General features: G+C 36.8%; 1 protein-coding gene across 2 annotated transcripts in view; it reads right to left on the reverse strand.

The window, feature by feature from the left end:
* The window catches only part of WDR25 (WD repeat domain 25), a 71,458-nt gene that overhangs the window by 27,620 nt on the left and 29,554 nt on the right, over positions 1–14,284 (reverse strand). For both annotated transcript variants that reach the window (XM_061376422.1, XM_061376420.1), the window contains exon 2: positions 4,151–4,298. In XM_061376422.1, the coding sequence (XP_061232406.1) occupies positions 4,151–4,298 (148 nt within the window). The remainder of the gene's footprint in view (positions 1–4,150; positions 4,299–14,284) is intronic.

Here is a 14,284-nt window from a genome sequence, read left to right on the forward strand (position 1 = left end):
GGACATAATAAAAGCTAAATGTCAAATATACTTGACCTGGAATTGTTTTAAAAGCTTTTTTTTTCAGTGTTCTGTGAATATAGCACTACCTACTAATCTGTAAACAACAAAGTGTCTGAACTACCACTATTAGAAACTGACTGCAAGTGTGGTGCTAGTAGATGAACCGGGCAGTCTAGCTGGTTCAGACTGCTGCATTATTATCACATTTGTGAAAAATGCCAGAAAGTTTCACTTTTATAAAAAATACTTTATATAAAATAGGACAATAAAAAACATTAACAAGTAACCTTTACAGGCAGCTCAGCTGCAGGTTCTGCATCTACTAATATTTATAAATCTCCACATTGCAGTACTGAACATGCCTCATATAAATGGCAGCCAAAGAACCACTCATGCAAATAGCACATGAATAACCTTGAATTCTTTAAGTATTTTATGCATATTTCAGATCAGACTTATGCACTGAATAAGTACATCAGTTTTCAAGAAAACTGAATTTTTCTTGTGGAAAAATGGACCACTTGCAGAAAAGTGGAGCATCTTAGCTTGACTATCCTGAGGTTAGAAATATGGACGACCATTTAAGATAATAAATGATGATCTATAAAAAAAACAAATTTAGAAAAAGAAGACTTGTACAACAGTGTCTATTTCATCAAACCAGGACAAGTGAATTTGTTGTACCACGATAATTTGAACTCTTCTCTTTCCCTGTTCTTCCATCATAGCATCAACAAACCGTACAGGTTGAACCTCCAGGGGGCATCTAGTCCAAACCCCTACTCAACAAGTAGGTCCAGCTGCAGCAGGTTACTTAGGGGTTACTGAAGTATCTGAGTATCTCCAAGTATAGTCCCTCTGGACAGCCTGCTTTAGTGTTTGATGACCCTTGAGTTGAGCAAAAGGTTTCCTGTGTTCTTACATTTGTCCTTTGCCTCTCACTCTTTCACTGCACATCTCTGAAAAGAGCCTGTCATAATCTTCTCTATGTACTAGGTAAACACTTACAAATCTGGCCCGAGATGAAGGTAACCTTTGCTGCAAGAAAGCAATGCTGATTCATCTTCAGCTTCAGAACCCCCAGGGTTTTTTTCTGCAAAGCTGCCTTATAGACAGTTTAGCAACAGACTGTTCTGTTGCACAGGATCATTCCATTCCAGATGCAGGACTTTGCATTATGAGGTTCCTCTTAGCCCATTTTCCCCGCTTGCAGCATCTTAGACCTCCCTATATATAAGAGCTTTCATTAAAGACACTTGACAAGAGGAAGCAGTTTGATGGCAAAAAAACTCAGGATAAGATTTCATGCATGTGTTTTACCTTTGCATGACAATTTCTATGCCAACAGCAACAAAAAAAAATCTGCTTTGTGATTAATGAGATTTCAGTGTCTGCTTCTATCCCAAAGTTCAGATCACAAAGATATTTAAAAAAAAAAAAAATCACTCCAGAACATATAACCTCCTAGGACAAGGGATACCCAAACTTAAGTCCAAGCTTAGAAACGAGATTTCCAGGGAAATTTATTCTGTCGCTGCTTGTTACAACATGCTGGCACATCTCTTGAAGAATCTTGTAACTAGCTGTCATCAGACCCAGAACAATTAGCTAGACTACAATTTTGATTTAATAGGGCAGAAACTATGTTCCTAACAGAAAATCAACACAAAATCACAAAATGACAAAAAAACAAACAAACAAAAAAACAACAAAACAAGCTCCAACTAAGCAGCTCAATACCATGCATGTTCTAAGCTCCATTTGCAACCTTTACTAAACTTTTGAAAGTAATTCTCTTCAGATTGTTAGGTTTCTTTTGGTGAAGGACATGTAGAAACATTTATAGCACAGATGACATATATAGAATCCATACTGAAAAAGACAAGAATGATTAGACCTTGGCAAACATGACAAGAAAAACGCTGAACCAGAACCTAAAGAAGAGACAGAGCACAGAGCCTGTGCATTATTGCTTATAAAATCTCATCAGCATGCATTTACTGGATTTAAACACACTGGTAGTTAGTTCAGTCTAGCAACAGACAGTAATTAAGATCGAAATCCAAAAATGCATCTAAGTTCTCTGTGAAGGAACAGTTCTAACAACTATCTGAAGTTAATCAAAGAAGAAATCATCTCAGCACTGATGAAGAGTGAGGAGGAATGAATGATTCAGTGAACTAATGTAAATCAAAACCTTATAGCCATCTTAGTGTTTTTCAAATGGAAATGAGTCTTTTTATATCAAATTGGTTTGGATTCCAGAGGGAAACTGCTTGCCCTGTTTCCCTGAAAAGAATTGACAAAAGAGAAGGAAATCAGAAACTGATCTGTATGTATAGAAAATTACAATGAAATTCTGATCACTTGTGTGATTTTTTGCAAATGAAGTGTGTGTCACTAAGTCAGGTCTAAACATCAACATTACAATCGCAGCTCGCATGAGTTACAAGGAATCCCGTGTCCTTGAAAGAAGGCAATAATGAATATCTGGTATTTGCAAGGATTATAAGCATTCATTTTACCTTTACACATAGTTTAAGTAGTTAGAAATACTACATAACTCACAAGTTGGTTTCAAATTTGTTATTGTTGTCATTGCCTAAAACACGGAAGTACCTTCATCCAAATGAAACACTACCAACAAGATAAACCAGACTACTATCCCACTACTGGACAGCTGAGTCAAAAAGACGTTAGAAATTAAAGCATATAATTAAATTATATCATTATATCTTTGGAATCTGTTCTATTGCTTTATAAAATGAGATTTTCCCCACAGTAATCCCCTGTGCACTCATGCACATCAAATTTATTCTACTGCTATAAATCCCATTAAGAATGTAGCCATTCGGTTTAGAATTTGTAAGCACAACTCGCATTAGTAAGATTCAGATATATAAGAGGCTAAAAATTAGAAGGTTGCTGCAATGAGACTGAAAATAAAAAATTTAACAGTAAGTTTAACAAATTAATGACTTGGTACATTAACCTCACGTAATATTACTATATCAGATATATAAAGCTCTTTTATCCCATTATAAAACATCAATATTCTCAAACATCAATATTTGGTAACTGTGTCACAGGTTTTACATTCCCAAACTATGGCAGCTCCCTTCCAGTCACCACTGAATTTAAATATTTCTGGTATGACAAGTGTTGAGAAAAATAAAATCTTACAGCATGGAAAAGAATCTTCTTTTCACGTGAACAATATTCACAAATTTCCTTGGCCACTTTCCCAGTTCATCTGAATAGGATTACTGCTCTCCAGATACTTGCATACAATGTACTTCCTTTACATAACAGAGAACCCTCCTAGATGAGAACTGCTTGTAATTTTTGTAAGTATTTCTTTTCTGGTCTTACCAAGAAAAAAAAAATTGCACCTTTGCGGGAGTTAAACATTTAAAAGTAAATTAAGTGGAAAAAATAAATTTACATCTCTTCAGTTGACAAGCTACTATTTTAGGTCTAATCATTTATACACACGCAGAGGTGTCCTATTATGTACAGCCCCAATGAATGCTGCCATTTGAATGCTGGTAACATGCATAAAGGAGAAAAGAAATATAGCTAATAGAACCACTTTAGTTTGTGAAGGCAACATGAGGAGAAACGCATCCTGGAAATTAGCTGCTAAGGTCACAACATTCCAATCCCAAATCACAACTGCATCAAAACAACACAGGTTCAGTCTCAAGGTTTCATAACAGAATTTAAGTTTCTATTTAAAAAAATTAAAAATAATTAACTTTAAGCACAAACTTAAAACCAATCCCACTGAGAATGAGATACAAGCCTATATTTAAATTAACCATATGTATATATGTTACTGAAGTCAGCTTTAAGAAGCTCTTCAAATACTTTAATGAAGGATTATGACACAGCATACAAAAAATACACATTCTGTATCTGATGATAGAAATTACATATGTTCATGAAGTTAAAGATACTTGAATTTTCTTAACTATCTCCAACTACCCTTAACTGCCGAGACTTTTTAGTGAGGCCATGTTTCAATAATTCTAACTTGCAACTCAGATTTTATCTATATTTTTAAAAGAAAGAATAAGGCTAGTGAGATACAAAGTTATCTGTACTCGATAAATATATCCTATAATGCCCCTTACGTGATCTTTACCTGTTTCTACATCTGTTAAATGCAGCATGGAATCAAAGCCCCCACTAAGGATCCTTCTTCCACAAGATGACCACTGGGCAGCTCGAACAGCACAAGAGTGACAGGAGTATGTTTTCAAACAGCAGCCTGTATCTACAGCATCCCATACCTTAAAAAAAAAAAAGGAAAACAAAAACCTCATGAAGAATCATGGCATTTTTTTCAATGTATTGATAAGTAGCCACAGCAAATCACTGTGGCTGAGAAAGCTTTGAATTCTGAATTCAAATACTGCTAAGCTGTAGAATTCTGTTTGAAATAATAGCATGGTTTATAAGAAATAGCGCATTTTATTAACAAGGCACAAATCACGACTACATTTCTATAGAAACATAGAATGGTTTGGGTTGGAAGGAATCTTAAGCCCCCTTGCCTTTCCAACTAGACCAGGTTGCTCAAAGCCCCATCCAACCTGGCCTTGAACACTGCCAAGGTTTATGACTTTATGAGTTGTTTCATTTCTTGAAATGTCTACACAGCTGTCAATGGCTATTCATGTAATACTTTCCCACTCATAATGCTGTCCTACCTCTGTGCAGGAACATATCCAAATACATTTGCTCTTAAAATAACTTTTCTTCCAAATTATTGTCTCTATCATGCCTTTGCTTTCTATCGAGTAAAAGGAATGCTAGCAGATTACAGCTTTCACATCTGCCTATAGATAGGCTACTGTAATATTTCTCACTCAGTTTGTAATTCACTTCACTGAGGAGGCAGATGGGAATATCATCATGCAACTACATGGAGACTTCTAAGGAGTGGCCTAAGTAATTTTTCAGTTTCTTCTGGACAGAATAAGGTTGATGCTGAGCATTTCTAAAAATCATGTTCTACTAGTTATCCATCATTTTTTTTAAAGTACATAACAACTAATATTTTTAGAACAAAGACAGACCTACTCATATGTTAAAAAGAATCTTTAAAGTGAAATGCAACTGTTCCAAAATAACATATTTTAGAGAATAGAACTAGTCTGAATTACAATTTCAGTTACCACATATAGTACATAATAATCAAAAGCACATCCTTTCCATGGTGCTCTTTTTGTCAGTTTTAAAATTAAAAGTTTAGCAACAAATGACCCATAAAAATATCCAGTATGCTCACCTCTGAGAGAAGGATAAATGTCAAAATTATTTTCCCTATCAACATTCTGTTTCAGTAAAAGATTATAAAATATTTTATGATTGCAAAATGCAATATAATACCTGTTGAGTTCTATAATAAAATAGATAACAAATGCTATAACCATACCAGTAAATCCTACATTTTATTAGTTCTAATATTAGTAGTACAAATAAATCAATGCTTTGACAGTGCTTCATGACAGTTTTATTGCAGTTTCAGTAAACCCAAGGAAGTTTATTGCTTTAAAGTCACCGTTTTACTTCATGGCACTTCAAGATGTGTCACTTTCTCCCTGCAAGAACTTGCAGAATGAAAGCAAACTGCCTAGGATCTTCAAAGTTTGTTCTGAATTTTGTCTATTCCAATCAACTTCTCAATTCTAAGATCATTTCTATAATGCTAGGAACAGATTAAGCAATTAAGAGAATACAAAACAAAAACCCACCTTTTTTTTTTAAAGTGAGAAACAATTCAACCTTAATGTACGTCAGCACAAGAGCATTGAAGTTAGCACTAAAATAAAATTGACTGCATATCTGTGCATTTTAAAGGACATTAAAAATAAAACCAACTTGGTAAATCAGAAAACATGAGTAGACATTTACTTTGCTGTGGCAACAGCACAATTCACAATACAAGAGAATGTAAAGGGGGATAAAAAAGCAAGACTCTTGGTAATGGATTTTTATCTTCAGTCATATTTTCTTCTCACTGAACAAAAAGGACTCTAAGACAATATCATTCTTACATAGTCCAAACTCAGCAGATAGCATTCCACTGCAGAAAATTATTTCAAAGAATCTTCTAGCATGGAGCACAATTCTGCAATGCAAAGCAACCAATATCATTAATTACTTTAACAGTCAGGTAAGACTGGAACCGTGATGGCCGTACCATACGTATTCTACCCTATCACAGGAAAAGAAATCAGGAAAATCTTAATATTAAACTGCTTTTGAAAGTAAGTTTCTCTGCTTTAATGAGATTTAATGATTATTTTAAGATTCACAGTATTAAAAAAAGGGTCAGTTGTGTCTTGGAGGGCTTCGAGGAAGCTAATGAAAGAACTAAGATGAAAGGGAAAAAAGGATGGTACATGCTTCAGATATTTTTCTGTCATGTTTTAATGATTAAGTATGAAACTCAATTTTCATGAGAAGTATGAAGCAAAGCAAGTTCAACAGCACTTCTGAGATTCTGCTTGATTAAAAATGTGTGTAAACGCAAAAAGCGCACCCCTAAAACTGCACATTTTCCTTCATTACATGAAATGCAACAAGCAATCAAATCCTGTGAATGAGACCACAGACTACACACAAGGTACAAGTTACTGAGCACTGCATTTCTCCCCACTGTTCAGCTTTTCATCAGGTCTTTTAGCTCACATAATGATGATGGTGCAATGCCTTCTGGAATTAGAGCCACGTGGGCAAGGTAGTCTTGACTGAGGAAATTCACTTTATTGTGAATTAACATAAACTTTTAATAACAGATTCAGGTGTTGAGGAAAAAAGACCAAGAGTTAAACGAGCACTTAGGGGAACCCCTTCCTTCCTCAGGTGCCACTTCAGTCCAGTGCTTCTCCTCCCCTGCTCCTACCCCAGCTTCACTTGTTTTTACTGGGTGATACACTCATCCCCTTCCACATCCCCGGTAGAGAATGGCCATCACAGGAGGCTGGGGTCAGGACAGGTTTCTTGCTGCCTCTCATTGCACTTCATTCTTTTCATCCCCTGCTCTTTGCTTCTTACTGCTTCTATGCTCCCTTGGTCCAACTGCACATCTCTTTCCTTATCTCCTCACATTGCCTTGTGTGTGTCCTCACATGCATCCTTCTGCTTCCTCGCGCGTCCTTGTGGCTGTGCCCTTTCTTCAGTATGTGTGACAGGGGAACTCACAACCCCCTCCCATACAGGCCACCCCTGCAGGTCTGGCTACCAAACCCCACAGTTAATGACTAATACAATCCATCAGTTTGACAGAAGAGTTAGGACAGACCTCCATCAACGTACGGTCCCATGCAATTCACTGGAGCCCACTAATGTGCTTTGAAATAACGGTGAGAGCTGCCACTTCTACTGTGGCTTTGCAGCCTAATGGGAAGAGAAGTTAAACAAGGCAATAGAAGATGGCAGACCCTGTCCTGCTGTGCAGTGGCAATGCTCTGCAAGCTTTCCCCAGGCACATTCAGTCCTAGGTATGGTTCCATACAACCCACCTGGGATTTTCCTTAAAGTCTCACATCTGGTGGATTTAGCTCAGTGTAACTTTGACACATTAGTGTGTGTCCTGATGCAACAGTGATACAGTGCAGTGTGCCCCCTGAAGAACAGTTTCAGAGCTTTATGTTTCAATATTCATCTTCCATAGGAAAAGAAAAGCTTTGCTTCCTATTTGCAAGTGGTATTTGATATTTACAGTTAACTTTTCAGCAATCACTTGAGAAATGCAACCATACCCACAGAAAGTCATTTAAAGGTGTGCAAACAAAAATGGGTGTGCAAAACTGAAATCAAGACAATTAAAGGACAAGCGATGCACTTTCTGTACAAATAAACTACAAAAGGGTGGGAGATGTGAATGCTCAACTATAACAGAATGTGTATGCCACAAGTTACAAACACCATTCCATGCCTAGAAGTGACAGAGATGTGAACCATGTTACACCAACAAATGGAGAATCTACTGTATTTCATTACCAAGGAAAGATGCTTCAACTCTCATCAGAGGATCATCACATAGCCACCATCAAGTCTGCATTTTCCTACAGTCTCTTAAGTAGTTCCTTATTCCTGCGTATTTCTACTGCTTAATCATAATTAGGGGAAAATGTTGCTAGAGGGAGAGTTCCAACGTAGCCTATCCAAAGCTTAAGACTAATGCCAACTCAGCAGTTGGTGCTTACTCCAAACAGGCAGCCACTGTCATTTAAAAAATTATATGAGTCCTTCCCATGTGAATTTGCCTCCAACAAACACTCAGATGTCAGATTAACAGATTCTCCAGGATGGCAGGCATTTCAGAAGTTTTCTTGCAACTGAGATAGCCAAGTGCTTCAAGAATAATGTGTGTGGAAATTCATTTTTTCCTAGTATTTTTTCTTCACTTTTTCCATATGCTGGGTATGCTGGCTCAAACTAAAATAGAACAATAAGCCTAAAAGACTGCATAGCAGTAACCAACAGAGTTGATGAAATGACCAAAGAGCATCCACCATGATGCCTGAACCCAGAATTCTCTAAATTACCAAGGTAAACGATAAACAGTTACTAACCAGTGGGTTAGACTGTGGCAATTCTGCTAGGAATATAAAACTGGGTTATAATACAGCCACCAGACTTCAGTCTCAAAAGAAAAATTTTTCAGAGCCTGATACAAAACAGGAGATGAGATTTCCCTAGGAATTAGGGCCAGTAAAAAATTCCTATTTCAAATGAGTGAAAATGCTGATCATGCTTTGCCTGCCAAAGAGGAACAGGAATCACAGACTCTTTCCCAGAAAAAGACCCAAACTCATTCTTCCGTGTGGCTTCAGAAAAAGGATTTGCACCCAAGAGCAGTCTAAAGCTGAAGGCAAAGGCTGCAACACTATGAAGTCATGGTTGTAACAACCACAGCTTTATTTTCAAAGTGTTTTTAAGAAATTAGATGTCTTCGAACCATTTAGAAAGTCACCAAAGGCTGGTGAACTTTAAGCTTATCTAATAACAAATGCTTTTTAAAAAGTTTTATAAAATAAACTCATAAGATTTACCTGGAATAAAGGCTTACATATTTAGTACATAATAAATTACTTGGGCAGGGGGAACAGTTCATTAAAAAATACACAGGCTGAGATACATACGTATCTCCTTCATAGGCATTGAAATGTTTATCAAGCATTATAGGACTAGACGCTATCATGCATCTGTCAAATGAAGACAGATTTATAATCAACTATTTTTACCAAGAGATCAACTGCTTGACTTCAAAACTCAGCTCTTACAGAAACTCAGTATTATTTCTAGATGAAATACTAAACTCTCATTAAACGTGGTGTTGCTCTTTTATCTTCTGATGTCAGATGTGATTTTAATTGCTGAACTAAGAAGTTAAAAGCACACATTTCAGCCTGCTACCCAGAAAATACTGCTTATTGCCATGGATTCAAGCAATATTTTACATTATAAATAGTAACGAGTCCATCCTTATAAAGAACCCCCAAAGCAATGAAATATGCAACTGTTATTTGGAAAAAGACACATATTTCTGTATTACCTCCCCTAAACCTACAATTATAAACTAATGAATTCTGCGATATTTGAAAGAAATACATAGTCAAGACTCAAAGCTTTGAAATTACCTAGTTACTTTCAAAGATTATATTTAATGCCTTTCTGGCATTAAGATATCATGAACTTTTTAATTACATTTTTTCCAGTCTTATTAAAATTGGTTTTAAGTTGTCAGCTCATTCATATTTCCCTACTAGTTCCTACCCTTACGTACTTCACTATTTATAACATTGCCTATTTCTTTTCCATCAATAGCTTTCACTTCATTTCATTTCCTCTCATATTATAGAAAGTATGATGATTACATTGTTATCTGCTAGGATTAATATATTGTGCCAGAATGGCAGATACAAACATTCAAGTGACAAGATTATACTACATATTCTTTTAGAAAAGCAATTTTCATTTTACTTTCTCCAAGGCATGTTGTAATTCAATTGCTCTTTCACATTTTTCATGATATTTGGAAATAAAGGCTTTAGAAGTTGCTTGCTTTCCCACATAGCTTACGAATATTGTATAAAAACTGCAACCAGCATTTTAGGTAACATAAACAGACCTTCTCACCCTCGAGATCAAAAGTTCACAAATCACATAAGCAACCAATCAATACAGCAGATAAGACTTATTACAGATGATGTGTTTCCAGATCCTATTTTCTGACTGAAAGCTTTCAGGAAAACAGCCCCTAAAAATATAGTACTTTGGGTTGAAGATAATACAAAATCTCCTGGTAAATCTCTACAAAAAAACAACCAACCAACCAACCAACCAAACAAAAAAAAAAGAATGGGAGGGTAAGCGCTTGATAGGTCAATGAACAGCAGCCACAGAAGAATGTTCAGGGGTCTGCTATGCTATCAACCAGCTCATAGGACACAAAATAAAGGCTTTTATCTTACTTACCATACAAATTAGGCATTCATTCCTAGAAAAAAAGCCACAGCAACACAAGCAGAATAACAAAAGTAATGTGAGAGCTCATAAAGCATATGGAGACTGATAAATTAGGAAGTGAGCATGTCTTCCATTGTCATTCTATGACTATCTATAATATGCTTGCCTCCAAGCAAATCTGGTTGCAGTAAAGAAACTACTTTTAGGAAGAGAAAGGTGCATCTATTCAAACAGACAGTCACTATAATTGCACAGTGAACCCAAGAACAATGATTAAGTTGTGATAAATTGTTACAAATTAGAGGCTGGGCGCAAGTATGAGGAATTCAGTTGTATGCATTTTGAATTTGGATGCATAAAGGAACTACAGCAGAGCAAACCAAGAATATTAAACAAGAAATTACTTTCTGGAGCATGTATAACAAAATTTAAAACTTTATAGTGGATAAATTCAAGTTAATTTCAACATAACATCCATACTAAAATAACAGAACTCTTGCCCCTCAGTTTAAGCAAGTTGTGTTATTCTTCTGTGATTACCAACTTCCTCTGTCAGTGGCTACACGGACAGCAAGAAATCATTTCAACTTCTCAATTAATCTAAATACAAAGATGGCATTTAAGAAAGAGTCCTGTTCTAGGATGATGTAGGATAGTAATGAGTTACAGAAAGAATGAAGAATTACTATGCTTTGACTAGAATATATGCTGCTACCTTCCAAAGCATGCTCAGGTTGCTCCACAGACACAAAGTTGGAGACATGACCCTCTGCTTTTCATTTTTCAAATACCATTGCTCCCTGGTGTGTTTCAAGGAGGAAAAAAAATATACCTGCTAACTTGCACAGATTTAAGAGAATGGTACTCCGTGGACCATACTGCTTTTCTGCCCTCATTAATATCTAAATACTGTAATTTCTAACAAATACAGTAAAGGAAGCCCTGCACTGTCTCCAAAAACTCATGCTTTTTCTGGTTTGCAAAGTAGGCTCAGAACTGTAGTTTAAAAGATTGTTTGAAAATCAATGGGCCAGAGGGCAGAAGTACTCCCACAGTAAAATTAGAAAAATACATTTGCTGCTGATGTTGCTTCTTCAGATTCCCCACTTGAATGAGGTGCAGGTTTGGGCAGCACTGCAAGCGTTGTCCCTTAATTATCTCTAACCAATAGCAGTAAGGATAAGAAGTCACTCACAAACAGGTACATTCTTTCGTTTAGAGAATTGAGCCAAGTGAAATCTAGGAAAAAGGAACAAACAGGAGAAAGGTTATAAATAGCCAAGCACTAGAACTAGTAAGTGTACTTAAGTCTCTCCAGCCACCATGATTGAAAAAATTCTGATCTCAAATGGCATGTAATGCAATATGTATAAATTCCTAGAGTAACTACAGGAAGATTTGGATGTTGATGTTTCAATTTGTGTCTTCTTAAAATAGTGACCTAAATATTCTAGTTTAAGTAGAAGGTAAAATTTTTGAAAGGAGAATTAGAAAATGGGTCACTGTCTTTGCACTCTTTTGTCTAAACATGTAGTTAAACTGTGTAAAAATCAGACCTAAGGTCTAGGAAAAACTATGAGCTGAGGTCCAACTTAGAACGTATCCTCTAAGTGTTAATAAACTTATTTTTGTACAATCATGAAGGGCGTAAATAGATATTCAGATAGACAATGACTGATGACATTTTGGGCATACCCGAGTGTAAGCCAAGTGCCCCCCCCCAAAAAAAAAAAGAAATTTTCATCAGGATTCTGTAAAGCCAGATAAAGCTAACACATTTTCAGATGTGTTGAACACTTACTCCAGGAATTTTTAAAAGTGTGCCAGGGAACATATTTTAAATGACATCCATCTTCCTAATCTAGACATGGTGTAAGAAGCATATATCAATGCTGTCATTTGAAAAAGCACTTACATATTTCCACTAGGCTTCTTGCTATAGCAGTCATAACTCAAAACACAATTATCTTACTAACCCAAAGCACAGGACTAGAGACTGATAAAAAAGAGCCAACCTTATTATTGCTTTAATATCTGTGTAAGTTTCTATTTGGATAGTTTATTACTAGACTACCCTTACTACTGTAGAAAGAAGAATGGAAAGTAGCAAAATATAACAAATTTAATTAGCTGAGAAAGCCAGCATAAGATCTTACTTCATTTTCTTCCCACCAAGAATTTTAATATTAAAATCTTTAAAGTACATTCATCAAACCAATAAAGTGGAATATCTACTTTTAAAAAAAAAATTCAAAAAAAAAACCAACCCACAAACAACAGAATACAAAACTCAAAACTTAAGATGGCTCTTTTTTGTATGGGGCTTTACCCAGGCAGAGCCATTTTGAGTTATGAGTAACATACTGCTACCCAAGGTAGCAAGTACTGCTAGAAACTAGTCGGTAGTATGAAAACTGATTTGAAAAACATGTAAGCAAGCTTTAATTCTGGTGAATCCAGCAAAGGCTGAGTTAAGTACAAGCATTACATTTAGCTTCAGGAGGCAGCACTAACATACTAAGCATGCCTATGAAATACATTTCCAATTATTTGCTGTGTTTTATTTTAATCTTCCCTCCCACAGAAACTCAGCAGCCCTTTTGCCAAGGAAGGCTCCATAAATGTTAACTGCGAAGCTTCATTCAGGTGGTTTTGCCATTAACAGGAAAATAAAAAATTAATCCAAAGTGTACTTTTAGCTGCCATCATCCCATTATGATTTTAAGAAAATACTGATAGACTAAGAGAAAACATTGACATTTTCAGCTGCAAAGGGGAAGACGAAGCAATGTAGAACTGCAGCAATCACAAGATGGCTGAATTTGAGATCCTCAGGACAGTGAGAACAGTGTGCAGCAAGCTCATTGCCCTGGACTTGAAAACAGCAGACTTTGGCTTCTTCAGGAACCTGCTTAGTAAGGTTCCATGGGATAAAGCCCTAGAGGGCAGGGGAGCCCAAGACTCTTGGTTGATATTCAAGGATCACCTGCTACAAGCTCAGGAGTGTTGCATCCCAACTAGAAGGAAGTGCAGCAGGAGGGCCAGGAGACCTCCTTGGATGGATAAGGAGCTGCTGAGGAAAATTCAGATGAAGAAAGAGGCTTATAAAATGTGGAAGCAAGGACAGGCAGCCTGGGAAGAGCACAGGGATGTTGTCCAGGAAGCTAGGGACCAGGTTAGGAAAGCTAAGGCCAGTTAGAATTAAACTTGGCTAGGGATGTTAAGCATAACAGAAAAGGATTCTAAAGGTACGTAGCAAATAAAAAACAACCTAGGGAGAACATAGGCCCCCTCAGGAAGCTATGCAGGATTTGGAGTAGGCTGAGGTTCTTAATGACTTCTTTGCCTCGGTCTTCACTGGCAAAAGCTCTGACTTCACCACCTAAGTCTTGGAAGGCAGACGCAGGGACTGTGAGAATGAAGACCTTGGGCCCACTGTAGGAAAGTGTCTGGTTCAAGACCATCTTAAAAATCTGAACGTGCACAAGCCCATGGGTCCTGATGAAATCCATCAACGGGTCCTGAAGGAGCTGGTAAATGAAGTTGCTAAGCCACTGGCCATCATATTTGAAAAATCGTGGCAGTCAGGTGAAGTTCCTGATGACTGGGAAAGGGGAAATATAACCCCCATTTTCAATAAGAGGAAAACAGACGACCCGGGGAATTACAGCCTAGTAGTCTCACCCCTGTGTTTGGCAAAATCTTGGAGCAGATTCTTCTGGAAGGCATGCTAAGGCACATGAAAAAAAAGGTGCTTGGTGACAGCCAACATGGTTTCACTAAGGGGAAATCC

The sequence above is a fragment of the Neopsephotus bourkii genome, unplaced genomic scaffold, assembly GCF_033783945.1.
Source record: "Neopsephotus bourkii isolate Nb327-2 ecotype Australia unplaced genomic scaffold, CSIRO-AGI_Nbou_v1 NB_1707, whole genome shotgun sequence".
Classification (NCBI taxonomy): domain Eukaryota; kingdom Metazoa; phylum Chordata; class Aves; order Psittaciformes; family Psittacidae; genus Neopsephotus; species Neopsephotus bourkii.